This window comes from Megalobrama amblycephala, linkage group LG3 (assembly GCF_018812025.1).
Source record: "Megalobrama amblycephala isolate DHTTF-2021 linkage group LG3, ASM1881202v1, whole genome shotgun sequence".
Classification (NCBI taxonomy): domain Eukaryota; kingdom Metazoa; phylum Chordata; class Actinopteri; order Cypriniformes; family Xenocyprididae; genus Megalobrama; species Megalobrama amblycephala.
The window spans coordinates 29,167,900-29,183,721 of record NC_063046.1 but is presented as its reverse complement, the minus strand read 5'-3'; the positions used below and the strand labels follow the sequence as shown (position 1 = coordinate 29,183,721).

At 38.8% G+C, this 15,822-nt stretch overlaps 1 protein-coding gene and 1 pseudogene across 1 annotated transcript; one reads left to right on the top strand and one right to left on the bottom strand.

The window, feature by feature from the left end:
- Positions 1-605: 605 nt before the first annotated feature.
- On the top strand, positions 606-8,305 carry LOC125265026. Its single transcript, XM_048184941.1, has 2 exons — positions 606-768; positions 971-8,305. The coding sequence occupies exon 2, from the start codon at positions 1,212-1,214 to the stop codon at positions 6,972-6,974; it is 5,763 nt and encodes a 1,920-aa protein (XP_048040898.1). The 5' UTR covers positions 606-768; positions 971-1,211; the 3' UTR covers positions 6,975-8,305.
- Positions 8,306-10,939: 2,634 nt separating this feature from the next.
- On the bottom strand, positions 10,940-12,999 carry LOC125264040 (annotated as a pseudogene).
- Between the last annotated feature and the right edge of the window lie 2,823 nt (positions 13,000-15,822).

Sequence of the window (15,822 nt, the reverse complement as noted above, 5' to 3'; positions counted from 1 at the left end):
ATAATAAACAGATTATTTTGCGTTGGTGTGGACACTAAAATAGTTGTCATTATAGTTATACATGTAGTTATTGTTCTTGGTGTGAACAGGCCTTAACCAACTGCAGTTAACTACTTTTTTTTTTTAGATTTTGGCTGTTGCCAGCTAACGTTTTTTTTTTTACTTAAATCTGTAGTTATCATCTCAAATCTGAGTCATATTGTATGCAAATACAATAATATAAAAGTGTTTGAAAATTGTGATCGCAGCAATTTATGAGTCCTGCATTCATATCTTCGGTCACATTTTCAGAGTTGGGAAATGCTCAAAACAGTACTTGCTGGTCTGGATAGAAACATTATCTTTGAAATGTTCAACGAAAACTGATAAACATGCAAGTGTTTTTTTTTTTCATTACTCAGTGAGTTCAGTCTTGTGTAACCTTCAATCTTGACTGAAGAACAGGTGTGAATTTCCCTGTCTCAGTATGGTGCCATCACATGCAGACAAACCAGAAACAGTAAGAGTTTTTACTTCATTGAGTATCCAGTCATCCTTACTTGTAATAACATTCCTATTAATTTTCTTTCTTGAATGTAATCATCCTGTTCTGGCTTTGCCTGTTTTGGTGTTTTTGCTCCCTCTACTGGTAGTTTTATATTCTGCAGATTGAATATGTTTTATTCAGTTTCTGGGGTTCAAAAAGAACAACGTGCAAAGCACATGGTAGCGCACTTTAATTTGCTGTGTCAGTCCATCGGATTAACAACTCTTAACGAGGCACTGCCTGTAAGTAGAGTTTGATTATTTTTGATTGTTAATATATTATGATTGCGAGGAAGTACATGTAGATGTTTTCATGTTATAGCATTGGGAAATTTATATTGTACAATCATTTTGTACAACTGTCTTCTGGTGAACATTGTTGGACTGGACGTTTACCATGTGACATTTTATTTATGTATTCCTTCTGTGTTATGTTGTTTTACAGTTTTACACATTTATTCAGTAAATCAAAACGACGACTCCGGTGTCAAGACTGTTTATTGAGTGGATGTGTTTAGCTTGCTGGGTGCGAAGCCAGTACAGTAAAAAGGCAAGCTTCATACAAGAGCTGTTTATCTTGGAAGCTGGATTTCACCTGCTATTGTCATCTACGGCATAGAGGCTAACACGACAACTGCAGAGTATCCACACGGTAAAATCCATCAAGCTTATATTTCGGACCAGTCATGGAAGATGACAAAAGTCAGTCAGCTTCATCTCGACGTTCCGTGACTTCCAGCAAGTCCACGGTTAGTATGGCAGCGACTAAAGCAAGAGCAAAGGCGGAAGCTGCACAGGCAAGAGCCTCATTTGCAAAGAGGGAAATGGAAATTAAAATAGAGAAAGCTCGCCTTGAAGCAACATTAGACGTAATGGAAAAGGAGAGAGAGGCTGAAGCTGCAATGGCAGAAGCGGCAGTCATGGAAGCTGCAGTCGCAGATCTAGAGGTAAAAAGATCACAACATAGTTCAACTCTCCACCTTCCACAGCAAAGTCCTAGGCAACGTACTGAAGAGTATGTAAAACAACATAGTGAACCTAGTGATACTGTACCAGAGAATTCAAAGCCTGAATTACCCCAAAATATAGAGGATGATAGAGAGAAAAAGCCTTCTTCACCGGTGTATCATGTTCTGTCCTCTTGGAATGCCAGTCAATGCAGTTGCAGTGAGAAAAGGCAGCAGAGTAAACCTCCATTCCCCCACTCTCCACATAGCTTCTCACACCCTTCTAAGAGTCCAGCTGCGCCCATGCACCATCCTAGACGAGACACGAATCATCCTACTCATCACTCTAGTCATGATGTAGCCACGTATGACTTAGCTAAGTTTTTAACACGAAATCAGCTAGTGACATCTGGGCTTAACAAATTTGATGATCGTCCGGAAAACTATCTGGCCTGGAAATCATCATTTCTCAATGCCACCAAGAACCTTGATCTCACAGCAGGTGAGGAATTTGATTTATTGATTAGATGGCTGGGGAGAGATTCAGCAGATCATGCCCGTCGCATTAAGTCTGTGAATGTAAGGAACTTACCAGCTGGTCTTGAACTCATCTGGGAGAGGCTAGATATGACCTACGGATCTCCGGAAGCTATTGAAAAAGCTCTCTTCACAAAAATAGAGACTTTTCCAAAAATATCAGCTAAAGACCATGATAAACTCCGGGAATTAGGAGACTTGCTTTCAGAGATTGAAGCAGCTAAGAATGGCGGTGATCTACCTGGGCTCACTTATCTAGATACAGCAAGAGGAGTTAATCCTATTGTGCAAAAGTTGCCCTTTGGACTACAAGAAAAGTGGATGATGCAGGGTTCACACTACAAGTACACTTATGGAGTTTCTTTCCCACCATTCTCCTTCTTTGTGGAATTTGTATGTGCAGAAGCAAGAGCACGCAACGATCCTAGCTTCAATTTTTCTTTACTTTCCATAAACCCTGGTGGAAAGATCAGGTATAATGAAAGTCATGCTCAGAAACCTGTTTCAGTCCATAAAACGGATGTGATGTCCTCCTCTAACCTTTCTCATACCAAGAGTCTTCAGAGAGGAAACAACGAGGTTGAGAAGCAATGTCCTATACATCGTAAACCTCATCCTCTCAAGAAATGCAGAGGCTTCAGAGAAAAGCCATTAGAGGAACGAAAAAGGATCTTAAGGGAGCTATCTATTTGTTTCAGATGCTGCTCATCTAACAAACATGTGGCTAAGAATTGTGATGTGTCAATTAAATGTTCTGAATGTGAGAGTGACAAACACCTGGCTGCTCTCCATCCAGGCCCAGCGCCGTGGCGTTCTGATTCTACACCTCCTTCACTGCATGGCGGGGAGGAAGAGGAGTGCTGCGGTGGAGATGTGTCATCAAAGTGCACCAAGATTTGTGGCAAAGGTTTTAGTGAGAAGTCATGCTCTAAAATATGCCTTGTGAATGTTTATCCTGCTGGCAGCCCTGACCAAGGCAGGCGGATTTACACTATTATAGATGAGCAAAGCAATAGATCCTTGGCCAGATCAGAATTTTTTGACAGTTTCAATGTGCAAGGAACTTCTGCTCCGTACACATTAAAGACGTGTGCAGGAGTAGTCCAAGCAACTGGAAGAAGAGCTCAAGGGTTCATCATTGAGTCTGCAGATGGTGAGATCAATTTTCCACTTCCTACTCTCATCGAATGCAATAGTATGCCAGATAACCGAGATGAAATACCAACCGCAGTTGCTGCCCTGCATCACAGCCACCTAAAAGAGATAGCAGACAAGATACCGCCTATTGATCCAAATGCTGAAATACTGCTTCTGCTGGGAAGAGACATAATACGAGCACATAAAGTCCGCAAACAACTCAACGGTCCTCATGATGCTCCGTATGCGCAAAAATTGGACCTTGGTTGGGTCATTGTGGGAAATGTGTGTCTAGGAAAGTGCCACAAGCCCTCTCCGGTGAACTGCATGAGAACACACATCTTAGAGAATGGCAGACCAAGCTACTTCAGTCCATGCAATAATCACATTGTACTGAAGGAGACGTTTAATGAGAAAACCCAGTTCCACAAACCTAGCCTATCAAGCTGCAGACTTGGTCAGTCTTTGTTTCAGCAGACCAAAGATGACAATAAATTTGCACCTTCAGTTGAGGATCAGTTATTCCTGGACATTATGGATAAGGAATTCTTCAAGGACTCAAGTAACAGCTGGGTAGCACCATTGCCATTCCGTGAGCCAAGGAGACGCTTACCCAACAACAGGGAGTATGCAGCAAGACGTTTCATGTCTCTTCGTCGCAACCTTGACAAACGACCAAAGATGAGAGATGACTTCACAGAATTCATGCAGAGAATACTTGACAATAACCATGCAGAGCTAGCTCCTCCTTTACAAGATGGTCAGGAGAGCTGGTATCTTCCATCATTTGGTGTGTACCATCCAAAAAAACCAGACCAAATACGAGTTGTATTTGACTCTAGTGCACAGTTTGATGGAGTATCCCTCAATGATGTACTGCTTTCTGGCCCTGACCTTAACAATAGCCTGTTAGGAGTCCTCATAAGATTTCGAAAGGATCCTGTTGCCATCACAGCCGACATACAGCAGATGTTTCACTGCTTCTTGGTCCGGGAGGACTGTCGTGATGTTTTACGCTTTCTATGGCATCGTGATAATGATCTGTCTAAAGAGGTTGTGGACTACAGGATGCGAGTTCACGTATTTGGAAATAGCCCTTCACCGGCAGTGGCCATTTATGGAATTCGCCGAGCTGCCAGAGAAGAAGAGAAAGAATATGGCACTGATGTGAGGAAATTCATTGAACAAGACTTCTATGTAGATGATGCCTTAAAGTCATTTCCTACAGAGGAAGAGGCAATCAATGTGCTTAAAAGAGCACAAGAGGCACTAGCTGCTTCAAACCTCAGGCTTCATAAAATTGCTGCAAACAGAGCCAAAGTAATGGATGCCTTTCCAAATGAAGATTTGGCTAAGGACATCAAATGCCTTGACCTCTCCACGGATGACTTACCTGATCAGCGAAGCTTGGGGGTACAGTGGAACCTAATGTCGGATACGTTCACCTTCCAAGTGCCCGACACTGAAAAACCATACACACGTAGAGGAGTGTTGTCAACAGTGAATAGCTTGTTCGATCCCCTTGGATTCCTAGCTCCTATCACAATCCAGGGCCGTTTACTTTTAAGAGAACTCTCATCGCAGACACATGAGTGGGATACACCATTGCCTGAAAGCAGACATGAAGAGTGGGCACAGTGGTGTCATTCGCTGCAAGACCTAAGAAGTCTGAACATTCCACGCATGTATGTATCCATTCCTCTTTCTGAAGCCAAACACACTGAAATATGTGTCTTCTCGGATGCCTCCATGAAGGCCATCTCAGCTGTTGCATACTTGAAAGCTTCGGATCAGTATGGGAAAACAGAGGTTGGCTTTGTTCTTGGCAAGGCGAGGTTGGCTCCAAAGCCTGATCTTTCTGTTCCTAGGCTGGAACTATGTGCTGCAGTCCTGGCTGTCGAACTGACTGAACTCATCACAGAAGAGATTCATCTAAAGCTAGATAGAATAAGGTTCTACACAGATAGTAGAGTAGTGTTAGGCTACATCTATAACGAGTCAAGACGGTTCCATATATATGTGAACAACAGAGTGCAGCGCATCAGACAGTCTTCTCAGCCTGAACAGTGGAGGTACGTTTCTTCTGAACAAAATCCTGCCGATCATGGCTCTCGTTCTGTTTCATCTTCTAAGCTTGAGGCCACAACCTGGCTCACAGGACCTTCATTTTTGCACTATCCATCAGAGCAGCTCTTTGATCACCCAAACTCATATGATCTTATTGACCCAGAGGAAGATGTTGAAGTTCGCTCAGAGGTTAAAGTCTTGTCTACGCAGATTGAAGTGAATCATCTAGGTACCAAAAGATTTGAGCAATTCTCAGACTGGAGAACAGTCGTCAGAGCTGTGGCACGGCTGCATCACATTGCTCATTGTTTCACAGGACCAAGTAACGATAGTCAGTGCACAGGTTGGCATTGGTGCTCAAGGGGTTTATCTGTAAGTGATCTTCTGAAAGCAGAGGAAATCATCATCAAGAGTGTACAACAAGAAGTGTATACAGATGAGATGAAATGCATCACTTCTGCAAGTGAAATTCCGTCACATAGTCCACTTTTGAAGTTGAATCCAATCATCGACAGCAATGGTTTGCTGAGAGTTGGTGGACGCATCAGACAAGCAGAAATAGGAGATAAAGAAACAAATCCCCTCATCATTCCGGCTCACCATCACATCACAGTCCTACTGGTCAGACATTTTCATGAACGTGTGCAACATCAGGGCAGACATCTTACAGAGGGCACCATAAGATCCAATGGTTTTTGGATAACTGGGGCTAAACGATGCATTAGCAGTATTATTCGGAGGTGTGTTACTTGCCGTAAACTAAGAGGCAAGGTGGAGGAACAACAAATGGCTGACCTGCCAGCAGAAAGGCTGCAAATGGATCCACCCTTTTCCTTTGTCGGCTTAGATGTTTTTGGGCCATGGGAGGTGATCTCACGCCGCACAAGGGGTGGCCAAGCAAACAGCAAGAGGTGGGCAGTGTTGTTCACTTGCATGTGTACCAGAGGAGTTCACATAGAGGTGATTGAGTCGATGACTTCCTCAAGTCTTATTAACGCTCTCAGAAGATTCTTTTCTATTAGAGGTCCTGCCAAGCAGCTGCGCTCCGATTGTGGGACGAATTTCGTTGGTGCCTCTAGAGAGCTTAAAATGAGCGAGAACGAACAAACAGAGGTGAGAGAATACCTACTTGAGCAAAGATGTTCCTGGGTTTTTAACCCACCACACTCTTCTCATATGGGTGGCGCCTGGGAACGTATGATTGGTCTAACAAGGCGAATCTTGGATTCAATGCTCTTGAAAAACAAGTACTCACAGCTTACACATGAAGTCTTAGTGACATTCATGTCTGAGGTCACAGCCATCGTTAATGCACGGCCTCTAGTCCCAGTCTCCACAGATTCTGAATTCCCCTTCATCCTAACACCATCTATGCTTTTGACACAAAAGGCTGGTAATCCTCCAACTCCACAAGAAGATTTCAGTAAGAAAGACATGCTCCTATGTCAATGGAAACAGGTTCAAACATTAGCAGAAACATTCTGGAATAGGTGGCGGAAGGAGTATCTTGGAACACTTCAGAACCGTCACAAGTGGTTTCACAAACATCCAAACATCAAAGAAGGCGACATTGTACTGCTCAAAGACAAACAAGTCAAAAGAAACGAGTGGCCGATGGGGATAATTGTGAAGGCTGTTCCCAGTACAGACGGTATTGTGAGAAAAGTGGAGGTGAAAACTGTTCAGCATGGGACAACAAAAATCTATCACAGACCTATATCTGAGTTAGTATACCTTGTGTCTTCAGATCAGGCTGTTTAATCCAATAATTGCTAGGGTATATGGTATCTTTGTGATACCAGACGGGGAGTGTTCTGGCTTTGCCTGTTTTGGTGTTTTTGCTCCCTCTACTGGTAGTTTTATATTCTGCAGATTGAATATGTTTTATTCAGTTTCTGGGGTTCAAAAAGAACAACGTGCAAAGCACATGGTAGCGCACTTTAATTTGCTGTGTCAGTCCATCGGATTAACAACTCTTAACGAGGCACTGCCTGTAAGTAGAGTTTGATTATTTTTGATTGTTAATATATTATGATTGCGAGGAAGTACATGTAGATGTTTTCATGTTATAGCATTGGGAAATTTATATTGTACAATCATTTTGTACAACTGTCTTCTGGTGAACATTGTTGGACTGGACGTTTACCATGTGACATTTTATTTATGTATTCCTTCTGTGTTATGTTGTTTTACAGTTTTACACATTTATTCAGTAAATCAAAACGACGACTCCGGTGTCAAGACTGTTTATTGAGTGGATGTGTTTAGCTTGCTGGGTGCGAAGCCAGTACACATCCATTAGCTTATGTTGTAGTTCAGTTATCCAGAAAATCATATTGCGTACTTTGTTACATTTTAGCCCCTGAGTGTCTAAGAGATGTGTTACTAGGAAAGAGCCAAATTAGTGCTATTTTCATATTAATATTTGAATGGCGGGGAAAGAGTTTACTGTACTGTTCCACTTTTATACTGTATAGGAGTAATAAGTGCTACCTTAAAATGACTTCAACATGTCCAGTGTCCACACATGAACATAAGCCCAGTGTTTTATCATTACTCATTTCTAAAATGTCCTTTAATTACTTATGGATAATGTTATGTTGAAATAATATAAAATGTTTGAATTCAGCAGAAAGTATATACAAATTTTATTATAAAAAGTTGGCCTACAAAAGCTGTCACTGGGGTGGCCCTTTTAAAAGATACTACACTCTAAAAAAAAAAGCCTTTTTCAAAGATTTACGCATTTCAATTAATAGTAAAATCCCACCCCAACTGAATAATCCTTACATATTATTAAGAAGTGAGAATTAGAAAACGAGCTTAATAGAACATTATGTATAAATCTTAATGGAGTGAACGAAGGGAATGAACCATTTAGTTTGTGATTCATATTAATAAATTTAAACATATTCATTTTTTTTTAATTTATGAATATGAATCACATAAACTAAATGGTCTACTCACTTGTTCCGTTAAGATTTATACAAAATGTTCTATTAGTCTCTATTTTTTTTTTTTTTTTTTTTACTCATTTAAAATTCTTAATTCATAATATGAATAATATCAAAGACTATAGAATAACACAAGACGTGTCACTCGTATTGTTTTGAATGGGAGAAAGTGTACCGCGCAATATGGCGGAATAAGTCCCGCCTTCTAAATAAGAGCCAATCGCTGACTGATAAAGTCATCGCATCACTTCAGCGGCCGTTAGAATCACCGGTTTCTATAGAAACAGTCAGACTCGCGCCTCCGAAGAGACGCGCATTTAGGTCTGCGCATGCGCATTAGCTTGATCCAGCCTGAAAAATACAGTTTTGTCATGATTCGAGCGTTTAGAAACTAAATTTATGAGCCGGTTGTTGTTAGATTTCATTGGTGATTTCAAATATGAAATTTAATCGTAAGGTTGACGAACAGTTTTGGAGAATTTTATGTTTCCCCAATCCCCATTCAAAGAGATTGCATGATGCCCAGGATGCCCGAGAGGCGTTTCAAAGATGGCCGCCGAGTGAAATGACTTGTCTTAAAGGGACTTTGATAATATGTAAGGATTATTCAATTCAATCTGATGGAATTTTACTATTAATTGAAATGTGTAAATTTTAAAAAACAAAAACAAAAAACAGGCTAAATATGTTTTTTAGTGCTATGTACCATGTATACTAATATGTAGGCTACAGTTTAGGAGTAGATAAGGTACAAAGATGTACTCTTTGAAAGGGCACCACCCCAGTGTCAGCTTTGGTATGATTTAAAATTATTTTAATTAACTGTCAATAATACATTGACATTTGTTTGTTAATAATTCCTAATCTGTTACAGTTAACATATAGTGCTGTTGTTGTGTTGAGGGTTCTATGACAGTAATATATCATTATAATGCCTCCAATGCCTCCAATCTAACATGATTTATTCTACGGATTAATGATGGGCTCTATAAATGTTTTTCATTTGTTAGAATATTCGGAAGAAAATCATAACATTTATTCAGAAGACAATCAATTTAACATTAATTGCTTAGATTTTCATAGCTTTCCTGTAACTGAAACAGTAGCCAAAATCATGGGTTTGATTCCCAGGGAATGTATGAACGGATAAAAATGTACTCCTTGTAAATCGCCTTGGATTAAAAGTGTCTGCATGCATAAATGTAATGTTGATAATGTTAGAGAGTGTTGCATGGTAATTGCTTTTGTAAATGCATGTCTGAATATCATGAAAATGTATAAACACTGTAAGTCAAGTCACCTTTTGCTTTTGCACCTGTTACTTGTTACATTAAAAGGGGCTCATAAGTTTCAGAGAGGCATACTAGGTTTGACTCTTAATTTACTCACACTTAACCACTAGAATGAGGTGGTCACACATGTTTCCAAAAGGTTATGTCCTTTTTAGGCACTCTTGTGGTTAAAACTGTATTTGTGCTGTTAGCCAGTTTCTTGTATGCATCAGTTTAATTTCTCAACATTGTTCTGTTATTTCTTACTCACCTACATGATCTGTCTTCCTCAAAATCAGCATTGCTCAGGGTGGGCTGAGCAATGCTTCCAACCAGTGAAATGTGTGCAATGGAAGGATCATCTGATGACGAGTTCTTTTATGACATTTAGGAAGAGGTGAACCTGGTTTTGTGCACTGTGTGATTCACAATGTGCCTTTCAAAAACTTCAAACAATATACAATATTTGTGTCTTTAGCATCTTTGCAGAAGCCAAACATTTTGGCTTTGACATGACTAAACATGACATCTTGTGGTTAATTGAGTTATTTTATTTATTCATGTAATAATAGATGTTTTTTCTGGTCAGATAAGGGAAATAATGTGAATTAGTACATCCAGCGAATGAATGAGAATGCTTATGTAGAAGTGTGTGTGCATTTCTCAGATAATTACAGAATCATCTAGCTGTTTTGTTGAAAGTTTTCTTTGATGTAGATTTTAGATTTATGTCATATAAAGATGCTGCTGATATTTTCTGAAAAGTGTGATATTGCTCTGTGTATTGAGAACATTACAGTTATTATGGTTATTGTACTGTAGTATCAGTAATTTAACTGATGTACACTGTACAAGTCTGGAATATTTTTTGGAAAGTCTCTTATGCTCACCATGGCAGCATTTCAAGAATTTATTATTGATCAAAAATACAGTAAAAACAGTAATATTGTGAACTATTATTACAATTTAAAATAACAGTTTTCTCTTCTAATATATTTTGAAATGTAATTTATTCCTGTGATGCAAAGCTGAATTTTCAGGAGCCATTATTTTTCAGTCACATGATCCTTCAGAAATCATTCTTTTGACGTTAATATCAAGACAACAACACAGTTTATTGTATTCACCAGCTTTACTACTGAAAAAAAGATTGCCAAAAAAGGAAAAAAGACAAGCTTTTTTTTTTTTTTTTTTTTTTTTTTTTTTTTTGAGCAACTTCTCATTTTAAAGAACATTTTGAGTTCACATTATTTGCTCCTTTCGTTGATTTGTCACAAGCATCTGATACTGGAACATTATTATCTTTTATTATCAATAATATCATTATCTTATTATCTTTTATGTACTGAGAGGTATCTGATTTTAGGATGCATAATAATAGAATAAGTAAAATCATTTGATACTGTGATGTGCAAAAAGGAAAGCTTAAAAAAGAATGCTATAGGAAAAAAGGGATGAACTTAGACATCAAACACCTTCATACAGCCCATCAGCACTTTTCTTAACCTAAGAAAGAAAAAGCAATGAATATGAAATGAAAGACACAAATTAGTTGTAATAAGACTTGCAATAATTATAAATGCTATTTAATTATAAATGCTGTTTTTTATTCAAATGACAGGAAAGGCTGAACGTACTGCAGTAGAGTCTGTTAATGCGTAGGATGTCATTGGGGCTCATTTGTTTAGCTTTCACCAATCACAACGTTACTGTCAGGAATGGGAATCATGGTTGGCTCATTATTCCAGGAGAAAGCTTTCCTAAAACCACACACATAAACAAGTTTACTAGGTGTATATATATATATATATATATATATATATATATATATATATATATATATATATAATTCCCCATCTGAACTACAGACCACTACAAGAATGTTTACCTTGAATAGTGCATCACAGAGTTGTAGTCATAGGGGGTACCCAGATTGTTAGTTTTTTTTCTTTTGAAATTGTGCTGCATTGCTGTTACAGTGCACAAGAAAGTATTAAGGACTGTAATTGTAAATCTGGTAAAAACACAGTGAAGTTTAATCTAGACTACAGGACATGCAATTGTGACTAAATGTTATATGCCCTGTTTTATGCATATTGTTTTCTTATTGTTTGTTCTATTTTATCATCTTTTTCAAATTTATCTTTTGCAGTCTTCTTAATCACTTCCTAATATTCATACTTATTACTTTTCATTCATATATTTCATATATTTATACAATATACTATTTATATTCATATGTATATTATATATTTTAAATACATATTTACACGTTTGTAAACATTTTAAAGGTAAAATGTAAGCCTAATTTCAAACATAAAATAAATTAAATAAATAAACAAAAATACCAGGATAGATGTTCTCATAAAGGATTCGGATGTGTTTGTCACGGTCACTGCGGTTCTGTTCATGATGAAACCCGAGAGCATGAAGGAGTTCGTGCTGAACAGTACGGTGATAGATACACCCAGGACGCTGGAGAGAAACAACCTGTCCTTGACTTTGGCGGCCCAAATTTGAATAGCATCTGTCGACCACATAACACATAAGTCGTACATTTAGCCTATGTAAAGGGAAAGCACATTTAGCGTATACACAGAAATGGGATAGAAAGGAATCCTTGATAGGATTACCCAGATTTGAGACTGTATGCGGAGAAAGTTCCTCTGCCCTTGATGAGGTACGAATCGAATGCAGGAAACTTCCGCAAAAGACTGCATACCTCTTTTAATCACTCCTACTTCAGCTGGAGCTGTGGAAGAAATAGACTGTTGAACAGAACATTGTGACACTGATGAGATGATATCAAATTTAGTGAACATCGCCACTTACAGTACTGGTTGGAGATGACGTAGGGCACATAGACATTTCCATCTCTGCTTCTATCCCATTTGCACCCACGAGCAGTACATGGATCTGCATTCTCCAGCCCGCTTGCTACGGCGATGTCTCCAAACTTGATCAAAGGCCTGTCCTGTTCCAGTCCTGCAGTATAATGCACAATAATTCAGTATGTTGATTCTGGTGATATGATTTAAATGATAAAGAGAGTTGAGGAATTTGCCAGGAACTGATACACAAAAGATGTGCCTACACCATCAACTTATAGCCTTCAAACTCGTACCTGCATTTTTGGTGTTTTCAATTATAGTTGACACTGGTATATCATCTTTCTCAGTGATGTCACCTGATATATGAATCAGTAAATTATTAATAAAACACTGCAAAATTTACATGTTAGTTTTTTCTTTCTGTGCATCTTACCTGTCTCCCCGGAGATATTTTCAATTATATCCTGTTCAAGAATTTTAAACATGTATATTAGAAACCGAAGGTTAAAAATGAAAAGCCGCTCCCATTAGGAAGATGCTGATGCTATTATTTTCCATGTCGGATATTGTTGACTGTTCTCACCTGAATAGTACGACTCTGAACAGGAACAGAGCTCAGCAGTAGAGAGATGACCACCACCAACAAGTACATGATGAGAGCTTTCTGAGGAACCTCTGGGTCAAACAGAGCTGACAGTTATATACTCTTCTGAAAGCCTTTAACTTCCTTTTCTGTGCAGTAACCCAGCCTTCATGAATTCAGCGCTAAAAAACCACATGGTTTAAAAGCAGAAATGTGCTTGTGTTTGTGCAAGTGCTTAAATGAGTAATTCAGTTTTGAATTAATGATTTTTATTTGTTCTGATTTATAAGACTATATATATATATATATATATATATATATATATATATACAGGGTGCGATTTGTAGGGGGGGACGGGGGGGATTTCCCCCCTTCTGGTCTATGTATCCCCGCCTCTGCTGAATTATTTTTTTATCTATGCTACTCCACAAACCACCAACAGAGCATATAAAATACCAAAAATAAAAATCTTTTTTTTTTTTAAACATCGCCAAGTAAAACGCTGCGTTTATATACAACTGTCTCTTTACGACCACAACAAACGGGACACTTTTCAGAGGCGCATTCCGACTTCGCCTCAGCGCCAGGCTCAAGTCAAACGAGCGCGGAAAAGGTAACGTTAGGTGACGACGAGGGAGTTTCAGTTGAACAACAGTGAATTGCGGTCAGATTAGATGATGTCAGGCTATGTCGGTAAAACTCCGAAAAATTAACATAACTGTCCAATCAGCCGTTATACTGTGTTCGTGGCGCGCACTCAAGATGCGCAAATGCGCCGGCGCGCGCTGCATAATGACTTTATTATAGCTTAAATAAAGCGCAAAAGAAAGTACGACCGTGCTCCGTCGTTGTTCTGTTGTAAATTAAGTAATGAAATTACCAAACATGCGATTAAAGCTGCCTCAAAACTGTGCATGCATTTATTTGTTGACATTGTTATCCAATTTGTTGTCCTTAAAACGTCTTAAAAATGCACATATGTACACCAGGGAAATCAAAATTTTCTCGGTAAATGTGCATTTCTCCAAATGTGCGCACTTTTGTACTAAAAGTTTGTATGTGTATGCACTGTGATCAAAAATAAATGGGACCAAACGCGATTAAATGTAAAGGTTTGTGTGTCGTTATAAACTACCGATTGATTTTGCATTTCTATCAGAAATTAAGAATTAGTGTCTTTGTAGTGCAAATATCTAAGCTATCTAATACTTCTAATCTCAAGGTTAAATCAGAAGATTTTTTTTTTTTTTGTAAAAATGTTTCTGTAACAGCTACCAAAAATATATATAGCTCTACTGTGGTTTAAATTAACAAATTAAAAAAAAAAAAAAAAAAAAAACTTTTCAAAACACCCCCCCCCCCTCTGAGTCCGTTTTTCACAAATCGCACCCTGTATGTGTGTGTGTATATATATATATATATATATATATATATATATATACAGTATCTCACAAAAGTGAGTACACCCCTCACATTTCACCAACTATTTCATTATGTTCTCAAGGGACAATACTATAGAAATGAAAATTGGATATACTTTAGAGTATAGGCAATGTGCCGCTTGTATAGCAGTACAGATTTACTGTCCTCTAAAAATAACTCAACATACAGCCATTATTGTCAAAATAACTGGCACCAAAAGTAGCCTACACCTAAGTGAACATGTCAAAACTGTGACCAAACTAGTGTCAATATTTTGTGTGAGCACCATTGTTATCTAGCACTGCCTTAATCCTCCTGGGCATGGAATTCACCAGAGCTGCACAGGTTGTTGCTGGAATCCTCTTCCACTTCTCCATAATGACACCACGGAGCTGCTGGATGTTAGAAACATGGTGCTTCTCGACCTTCTGCTTGAGGATGCCCCACAGGTGCTCAATAGGGTTCAGGTCTGGAGACATACTTGGCCACTCCATCACCTTCACCTTCAGCTTCCTCAACAAGGCAGTTGTCATCTTGCCGGTGTGTTTGGGGTTGTTATCATGTTGGAAAACTGTCGTTCGGCCCAGTTTCTGAAGGGAGGGCATTGTGTTCTGCTTCAGAATGTCACAGTACATGTTGGAAGCCATGTTTCCCTCAATGAAGCAGAGTTCCCCAGTACCAGCAGCACTCATGCAGCCCCAGGCCATGATGCTACCATCACCATGCTTGACTGTCGGCAAGACACAATTTTCCTTGGTACTCCTAACCAGGGCGTCGCCACATATGCTGGACACCATCTAAGTCAAACAAGTTTATCTTAGTCTCATCATACCACAGGACATGGTTCCAGTAATTCATGCTCTTGGACAGGTTGTCTTCAGAAATCTGTTTGCAGCAATTGTTGCGATCCTATCTGACTTATGATAGCAACCTGATTCGTAACAAAGCACTGTTCGCCAGAGGAGAACTGGCCCCCCGACTAAGCCTGGTTTCTCTCAAGGTTTTTTTCTCCATTTTAACACCTATTTGCCACTTGTTTGCCACCTGATGTCACCTGTTGGAGTTTGGGTTCCTTGCCGCTGTCGCCTTTGGCTTGCTTAGTTGGGGACACTTGACATTTGACTTGACATTTGATATTCAACAGTATTCTTGACATTTATTCAACAGTGCTTTGATCTGCCTGCATTGACACTATTCTTTAAGAGCTGCTGTGCAGCAAAAATTATGTACCAGTTATCAATGCAAAGCTGCTTTGACACAATCTGTAATGTAAAAAGCGCTATATAAATAAAGATGACTTGACTTGACTTGCGGGCTTTCTTGTGAGCCAGTGAGGATGTGAGGATGATGTTGGTTGCTTTTTAGTGATGATATAGTCATCATGAAGTGGTCTGATTCACTTATACCAGATGTGGTCTTTGATTAAATTGTTTAATGTTAGTTGTTAATTTCAAATTTCACCATAAAAAAAATCACAGTTAATTTTCTGTAAAATTTTCTGTAGAATTTTTTTTTATTTTATTTTTTTACAGTGTATAGTAAACTCAT

Excerpts from the sequence above, each read along its gene's own strand:
- LOC125265026 (XM_048184941.1), top strand. The coding sequence starts at position 1,212 with ATGGAAGATGACAAAAGTCAGTCAGCTTCATCTCGACGTTCCGTGACT.